Source organism: Colias eurytheme, chromosome 4 (genome assembly GCF_061535395.1).
Source record: "Colias eurytheme isolate Ceu_HAF_F1 chromosome 4, ilColEury1 Martin Lab GWU primary, whole genome shotgun sequence".
Lineage (NCBI taxonomy): Eukaryota > Metazoa > Arthropoda > Insecta > Lepidoptera > Pieridae > Colias > Colias eurytheme.
This window is the reverse complement of record NC_142983.1, coordinates 9,675,960-9,684,597: the sequence shown is the minus strand read 5'-3', so window position 1 is coordinate 9,684,597 and position 8,638 is coordinate 9,675,960. Positions and strand designations below refer to the sequence as shown.

Below are 8,638 nucleotides of genomic sequence, written 5' to 3'. Positions count from 1 at the left end.
ATATTAAAAGAAAATAATATGAAAATATTAAATAAAATTAGTATTGAATACTGTACGCGAGATATGTCATCTTCAAAGTCCATCCTGGATCATGTTCTTACTAATCTACACAATGACACCTTTCAGCTTTCTATTATTGAATCTTCACTTTCTGACCATAAACAAATATATTTGGAGTTGAATAGACACAAACGAGAGGCTTTAAAACGAGTTCAATACCAATCAATCAATTACACAAGCTTATATGAAACTATAAAAAACATATTTTCGAAAGAAGAATTCCTTGATTACAAGCAATTTGAAACGACTCTGACAGCCGCTATCAACAATAATAAAATAACAAGAACAAAATTTTTAAACCCACCAAGTAAAGACTGGATAAATAAAGATCTGATTGAGAGTATAAATCACAGAAACCAACTGTGGTACAACCTGAAACAAACTCCTGGTAACGAACGACTGAAAGAAGTTTTTGTTAAACAAAGAAATCTCGTATTCAGCAAAATTCAATCGGCGAAACGTCAATTCTATATTAAAAGTTTTAGCAATTGTCAGAGTGATCCTGCGAAAATGTGGCAGCTGATTTATAAATTATGTAATAATAAGGCTAAAGATCCGGTGATTACGAAACTTACAACTAACTCTGGGCAAATAACTAACGTCAATGAAATTTGTGAATATTTTAACGATTATTTTTCCACCGTAGGCGTTCAACTAGCCAACGACATTCCTAAAGAATTTCATAGAAACATTAAAATAATACTTAAAAGCCCCTCAAATTCTGCAAATAACTTGTCTAAACTAGAACCAACAAATGAAAATGAAGTTTTAAAAATAATAAATAGTCTCCGTAAAAATACTGCTATAGGTGTGGATGGAATAAGCATACGGGTTATAAAAAATATAAAAGATTTATTAGTGAATAACTTGGTGAAAATAATAAATAAATGCCTAAGAGAAGGTTATTTTCCGGACTCCCTCAAAGTAGCCTCAGTAATTCCCATTCATAAATCTGGCTCTAAACTAGATCCCAGTAATTACCGTCCAATATCAGTACTACCAGCTTTGTCAAAAATATTCGAAAAAATTTTGCACTCCCGTTTAAACGGTTTTCTCACGTCTAATAAATTTTTCTTTAATAAACAATACGGATTCAGAGAAAAATCTAATACTATTGCAGCAACTGTGGATCTTATCACTAATGTCAGACTCAACATAGACCGTAGAAAGGTAGCTCTTGGAGTATTCGTCGATCTTAAGAAAGCTTTCGACACCGTAAGCCACGAAATTTTACTACTGAAATTAAGAAATGCGGGAATAACCGGAGTAGCTTATGACATATTTCGATCATACCTTAAAAATCGGTATCAAGTCGTAAAAATTAATGATCAATATAGCAAAAAAAGACCTATTAGCTGTGGCGTGCCTCAAGGCTCCCTTTTGGGCCCCCTATTTTTCCTTATCTATATTAATAACGTTCACGAAATAGGATTAACCGGAGATATTACTTTATATGCTGATGACACATGCTTGTTCTACTATGGTAATTCTATTGATATTGTAGTAAATCAAGCCCAAAAAGATCTTAACATATTAAACAGATGGTTTCAATCAAATTTACTTACGATAAACGCCTCCAAAACCAATTACATCATTTTTACCGCAAAAAATAAGAAAATAGGCTCCTACAATCCATTGTCCATAAACGGAGAAACGATAAAAAAAGTAAACGAAGAAAAATATCTCGGTCTCCTTCTCGATAAACAACTCACGTGGAAAGCCCACATCGAAAAAGTACGTAAAAAACTTACTTCGTTGATAGGCGTGCTACGACCTATTGCTCGTTGTCTACCACAAAAAGTGCGGTATTCAATTTATAATAGCCTAGTCAAGTCACATATTGACTATCTAATCGAGGTTTGGGGTTCAGGATCAGCAACAAATTTGAAAAAATTGCAAATAACACAAAATAAAATTATAAAAACTTTATTTCAATATAAATCTCGAACACCCACGTCACTCATATACAAAAAAACTCGGCTCATGAATCTGGCTCAAACTTATCAATTTAATATATGTCTGTTAATAAAAAAAAATCTTGACTAAAAATGTTCATTCTCTAATTAACTTTTCCACCAATATACAACACACAAACCGTATGACTCGGCGCGCAAACAATATAGCCCTGCCCTGTACCAGGACAAGTTACGGGAAAAAGAGTATCTTATTTGAAGGAGTTCAATTGTATAATAAATTGCCTAAAAATATTAAAGAAGCCAAATCGATAACTAATTTCAAGAAATTGCTAAAGAAACATCTTTTAGACTAAATAATTATAAAAAAAAAATATGTATATATAAAAATATATAAATAAATATAAAAAATAAACATAAATAAAACCTATAAATTATACTTTTACTATTAAAATACATAATTATATATTTAGTAAAAACAAAGTGTTAACAAAAATTAAACTAATTTCATATCTTATAAAAATAGCATATCTTTACCTAGAACACATGCCTTATATCTTTAGAATGTCGTTGGGGTAGTCTGAATTTATGTTTATAAAAATTACCGCCCATTTTTTTGTTATTCTTGTTGGATGTATTCTATTTGTGTTAACAAACTACTTACTACGTACAACGATAAGCGAGCAAAAATGTTTCTATTTTATATTATTATTTCTCTGTAAGTGATTCAAATGTAATCTTTTTGAGAAATAAATGTCTTAAACCGTAATTATGTATGTATGTATGTATGTTTTTCACGCATAAACTACTGGACCGATTTCAAAAATTCTTTCACCATTAGAAAGCTGCATCTTCACTGAGCAACATAGGCTAGGTCCTAGGTTTTATCCAGGAAATCCCACGGGAACAGGAACTATGCTGGTTTTTCTTTGAAAACGCAGGCGGAAAGCTAGTAAAGAATAAAGAGAAGGATTCAAATTCAAACAAGTAAAAATAAAACGGTTAAAATAGCGTACAATTTATTTAGAACTCTATATAATATTATATGTATATCATACATACATACTACTTACGTACCTATTTAAGTGAAACTCTTTGTAAGTATAACTGTACCTATTTATTACAATTACAAGTAGTGTAAGCTCCTATTTTATCTTTATATTATTATCGCACTTCGTTACTATCTTTCAAGTCAATGCAATCATCTTCACATTCTCTTCTTTCGAAGTCTTCGTAATGGTTTTTGCAAAACCTTGGAACTTCTTTTCTTGTTGAAGGATCCACCTGCAACGCGAATTTTATTATATAACTTATCAGAAACTAGAGCTGCATGTAGACCTAAGCATAACTACAGTGTCCCGTTCTCGTGCTTTACCGAAAATACGTTTGGGTGGCTTTTGTTAGCACTATTTTTTAAAGAGTAACTTTGAATTCAGAATGATTTCAACACTAATATTGTGCTAATATGAACCTAAATATTTACTTGAAAATTATTTATTAAGAATGATTGGCTTTATAAATACGAAAAGAAAGATTTTCCTTATTTCATTTTGTTTAACTACCTCCAATAATTTTATATTTTACAATAGTATTGAAGGAGGTAGAGCAAACTATAACGATAAACTTACATTAGGATCATATTTCTCAACAGCCACCCCATCAACCAAGTGGAACCGTTCTCTTGACTGGTAACCCACCACCCTGTCGCCTTCACATGGCCCCTCACACGGGCCCCACTCCAGCCATTGCGTCATTGGACAGTCTTCTGACGACTCTGGGTCCGTGACTAGAGGCGCTTCACTATAATATGTGATATTTTTATAGAAGCTTTAGATGGTTATGCTTTTTAAGCTAGTTTTGTCACACCTTCTTTCTTTTGTCTTACTTCAATTATGCAATTGTTCTCCGCATTATACGGCATAATATAACATCATTGATAATATTATTTTACCCTTTTTTGAAATCTCTTAATGGCTTACGTATTTAATAGGATCAACAGGAAGACCGATAAAGAGAAAGAATACCCTCACCGTCAATTGGCGGGTAGTTTGATAAATAACTAACTGACGCTCACCCACGATGCTCAGAATCTGTGTATTGATACCTGGAAGGCTCGTCTGGTTCCGAAGGTCTCTCTTCACCGGGTTCTTCTGTTTCTTCGGTAACAGTGGTTGATGTTGTTGTTGTTTCATCTATTGACATAAAATGTGATAGTTATTAAGGTGTGACAGAAATGACTTAAACTTTTATTCATATTAAATTTGAAACTATGTAGTAAGTAATATCAAAGCTTTTGATATTGTTTGCCATTCTGATGCAGTTCATATTTTTTAAAGAATATAACTTATATTTTATTAGTTTCCTGGATAAGAACAATCAAACCATGAATATATGATATACCTGTAGATGGCTCTGTTTCAGATTCCTTCTCACTCTCACACTCCTTTTGATAAGTTTTTATTAGTTTAATGTGTAATTTCCCAAATGGATGCAGATCCTTCATGTCCATTTCGTAAAATGGCGAGTTCTTATCATAAGAACTAGTTTGTACGCGTGATATAGAATCTTGAGGAAAGGTGGGGAAATTTCCCGACTACAAAGAAATTAAAAACATCAAAACGTATAAGATCCTGTTCACAAAGCAATAGGTAATAAAAATATGATCTTTGTTCAGTGCACACAATTATATATTGGTAATTTATCAAACTGATCCTTAAAAAAATACGATTAAAATACCTCATAAGATACACCACTATCAGTTCCTGCATCCCAAGGATACAAATTCAACTCCCGTTCTGGTAACCACGTATTATCCTTTTGACAAAGCTCAAATCTGCTGACTCCAAGAAACCAGTCAGGTGACGGGTGCAGACCAATAGCAGCAGTTACGAGATGGTTAGTTTTATCAGCACGAAAGAAGGCGTAAGTTGGATTATTCATTTTACGGTATCCATGTCCTTTTCCTTTTATTAACGTTCTTACACCATCACCTATCTACATGAAATGATCACCAATTAGAATAAAAGCAAAAAGTACGTAGCATGGGAAAGAAACAGAGTCTCTATGCAATCAAATCTTTACCTTTTCACGTATTTCCAGTTCTAATTTAGATGTATTCGTATATTCTGCCATTTCTTTTAGTCCATCAGTAGCTAGAGAACCAGGAGCCCAGAGGAAAAAATCTATAGCATGGGATGCTCCAACAAGGTCACTGTACTTTGGAATCCAATCATTTTCAGGATAGAGACGTGGGTGAGTATTTCTCGACCAAATTCCAGTAAAAGAAATCTACAAGGTAACATAATTTATGAAATCTGGTTATATGTTTTTTATTGTAAGTGACAAAAATTACCTCATATTTTGCCTCGTCACAAATATCACATTCGTAATTTAGTTGAGGCGTAACGTCGTCTGGTTGCCGCATATCCTCACATAATTTTAAAGATAATGGCGCTCCATCTTCATACCATTCTTCTTCATTCTCAGCGACCATCGCTCGGAGCGTAACACATCCATTTCCTGATGGAGGTGCTTGCCAATAAACCTACAAAACATTATAATTGAATTGAAAATTAATACTATCCCTTCATATAGAGGGCCATTTATACAGAGATAGCCATTTCACAGCGATAGCCATTTCACAGCGAAAATAATACCGACCTAAGACGGTTATAAAATAAATAGCTTTAAGTAAAACAACAAAATCAAGAAATAGTAGAGCATTTTTTTAAAGGAGTTTTATTACTTACCTCAACAACAGATTTCGGAGTAGCAGAAGCGTGTTCCACAGAATTGAGACAGCGATCACTGAATTTCGCCGAGAACAAGTTTTGTGGCCTCAAGTCGCCTGGTGAGAGAGCTATTATCTTCCTCGGATTTTTGGGATCCTGTTTTATATCACCTTCAGCAGATATCATAAAACCTATAAACCTAGATTCGCCATCCGTTTCTGTTACTTTAACTGCAAAAAATACATTGACCTAAGAATACGAGTCGTTACTTTTAAATTCTGCTTTGCATAATTTATAAATAAATAATATGTACCAATATAAAGTTGATCTGGCATGTAACTATCGTCAGCTCCTTCAACAACCAACTTAAATCTGCCATCTGGTGCCGATGGTTGTGTGAGCGATCCATAAGGTCTGCGTTCACAGCGGAAGGTAAAACCCTCTTGTAGTAGTAAAAATAAAACCCATATAATTGGCCCTGGCATGACGTCTTTTATCTGCAAGAAGTTAATATATTTTCTGGATATTTCTTACCAAATAATAATATTAAGTTTATTTTACCACGTGGCCACTATTTACGGTCTTCTTTAAAATTAGAAAAATAATTTAATAATCACTTATAGATACGCACTTGATAGATAATGCCTTAAAAAACTCAACACTAAAAAAAAACTATAGGTACCTAAATTATATTGAAAATGTCTCTTACCATAATGAGGTGTGACCGCCTTAATGCTGCTCATAAGAATGACCATTTTAACTGAAAAGGAAGCTGTATAAAGTCTGATGAGAAGATCCGTGACATGAAATAAGAAGAGTATCGGGTTACATTTTTAAATGATTGATAAGTGCTTAGGACATGAGATATTGCAGATCTTTTTCATTGTGACCCCATTAGTTAATAGTTGGATACTTGTTTATATTTTGAGGTCGTATTCTGTATGCTGCGTATAAAGAAGACAACAACATTGCATATTAATTATTTATTAAAGTTTTTACGATTATCCATAAAAAATGATATCAGGATTTATAATAATTTCAGGTTTGAATAATTTTTGAAGTGAAACTTCTTTATCGGGGTTGGACAAAAATTTAGTGTAACATTTTTGCGTTACGCCGTAGGCGTGACATTTTTGCGTTACGCCGTACGCGTGACATTTTTGCGTTACGCCATACTCGTGACATTTTTAAGGTCATAAAGAAGTTTCACTTCTTACGTGTGTACTCTAGTACACGCATACATTTTTTATTTTTATTAGGTACATTAACGTTTTTTTATTCAATATTCGCTGTTAATAGTTTATACTGTTATCGTTATGAAGGGGTTTCATTAACCCTTAAATTGTCACCCCTAGATAACTTGTGTTTATAATGTCCAAATTTGGAGGATGTGTTGGAATTAGGATAGAAAAGAGGAAAATGAAAAAAAAAAATTAAAAATTTTAATTTTTTCTATTGTTTTCACTATGTCACAAAAAACGGACATTGCCAATTATATGTACATGTTCGAACCGTCACATATAACGGACATTGCACATTATTCCTGCAACCGTGGTACATGAATACAATGCACATTTTCAACTCTGTAATTCAAAATTATTATCAAATTATAATTATGAACGATCTAGAATAAGCTTTTCAAACATCTGTCTTAAAATGTTGGTTAAAACTTTAACGATATCGTTAAAAATAATGGATTTTAAAAAACGACACTACCAAAAATCACAGCCTAAGAATATGCTAAGAATTGGAATAGAAATAGTATTACATAGCCTGAGAACTTATCTAATACACCAAGAAAGTCCTCTTCCCATTCCTTATGTTGTACAGATTGAAATGTGTTTGCTTCATCGTATGCAAAGAAGTCGTATACCATGCTTGAGGTACCAAAACAAACAGGAAATTTAAATCGCTTTTTTTTGGTTTCTTTGGCATATATTATATCCATTTTCTGCCAGTTTTTTAATTTGTAAGGTATTATTATTTAAATTTTCAAACATTGGGTGGTATTTCTGGTAAGTAACATCATGCTGTGGCTGAAGAACTACTGAGAAGTAGGGAAGATTCATCTCGCACCGCATGTAATGGCTGTAATTCTGCAGCAATAATTTTTGTTGATGGTAAAAATTCTGGCTTTTTGGGTCTTCATTGTGTCTCAAATCAATATGTCGTATAATTCCGAAGGTATGGTGCTGGGGGTAAATGATTGACACTGTTATCATAGTGAAATCACTCCCGTAGGTCTACATTTTCTTCAAAATCGTCATCTCAACTCAACGCCAGACTCTTCAGCTTCCGCCAGAGGTAGGGAGGGAATTTTTTATTGATTGCCAAGTCATGCTCCTCTAAAACATATAAAAAATAGAGAAAAATATATCAAAATGATGACGTTGAAAATGGAGGGCCTTATTGGCAACGTCCGTTACATAGGACATGTGAAGAATACCCTAGTATATACTCCAAGTTGTCAACGTCCGTTTTATGGGACATCGTATATAAACTAAGATTTGTATTCCAAATATTGTAAAATATGTAAAAATTATGTCAAAATACTATACTTACAATCGTATTCTAACTAATAATATAACATTATAAGCAAAATAGCCAAAATACTTACAGTTATTATCAATTTTATCGGGAGAGTCAAGAGATCCGTTTTTTGAAATTTTCAAATGGTCACCATTCGCGACTGTACTTCGCTTTGGTAAAAAAACCTACATGTACGCGAAGGACATAGCTAGTACCTTCCCAATATACCGATTAGCAAAGCTTAGGTCTGCTATAACAGCGCCAGCATGTGTGTAAATACTATGTCCTTTAAAACTGACGAAATCAATTTAAGGGTTAAAAAAAAATTAAGAATTTGCTAGCTACATTATCAAAAATAAGGAGTTACTTAAATATTTTTTGTCTATGAAGCACGCAGAAGAAGAA

General features: G+C 33.0%; 1 protein-coding gene across 3 annotated transcripts; it reads right to left on the bottom strand.

The window, feature by feature from the left end:
• Positions 1 to 3,081: 3,081 nt before the first annotated feature.
• On the bottom strand, positions 3,082 to 6,755 carry LOC149909154 (spondin-1-like). 3 transcript variants are annotated; one of them, XM_090101390.1, is made up of 10 exons: positions 6,414 to 6,755; positions 6,018 to 6,201; positions 5,723 to 5,934; positions 5,326 to 5,517; positions 5,055 to 5,261; positions 4,710 to 4,967; positions 4,374 to 4,566; positions 4,048 to 4,165; positions 3,602 to 3,773; positions 3,082 to 3,257 (listed from the first exon to the last, which is right to left on the bottom strand). In XM_090101390.1, the coding sequence occupies exons 1-10, from the start codon at positions 6,414 to 6,416 to the stop codon at positions 3,138 to 3,140; spliced, it is 1,659 nt and encodes a 552-aa protein (XP_089957516.1). In that variant the 5' UTR covers positions 6,417 to 6,755; the 3' UTR covers positions 3,082 to 3,137. The 3 variants fall into 3 exon arrangements, with proteins under 3 accessions (XP_089957516.1, XP_089957518.1, XP_089957517.1); XM_090101391.1 differs by having other exon boundaries at positions 3,083 to 3,257; positions 4,078 to 4,165; XM_090101392.1 differs by lacking the exon at positions 4,710 to 4,967.
• Between the last annotated feature and the right edge of the window lie 1,883 nt (positions 6,756 to 8,638).

Coding starts and splice junctions, on each gene's coding strand:
- LOC149909154 (XM_090101390.1), bottom strand. Junction 5,518..5,722: donor CTCCGAAATCTGTTGTTGAG/GTAAGTAATAAA, acceptor AATGTTTTGTAG/GTTTATTGGCAAGCACCTCC. Junction 5,262..5,325: donor GTGACGAGGCAAAATATGAG/GTAATTTTTGTC, acceptor GTTACCTTGTAG/ATTTCTTTTACTGGAATTTG.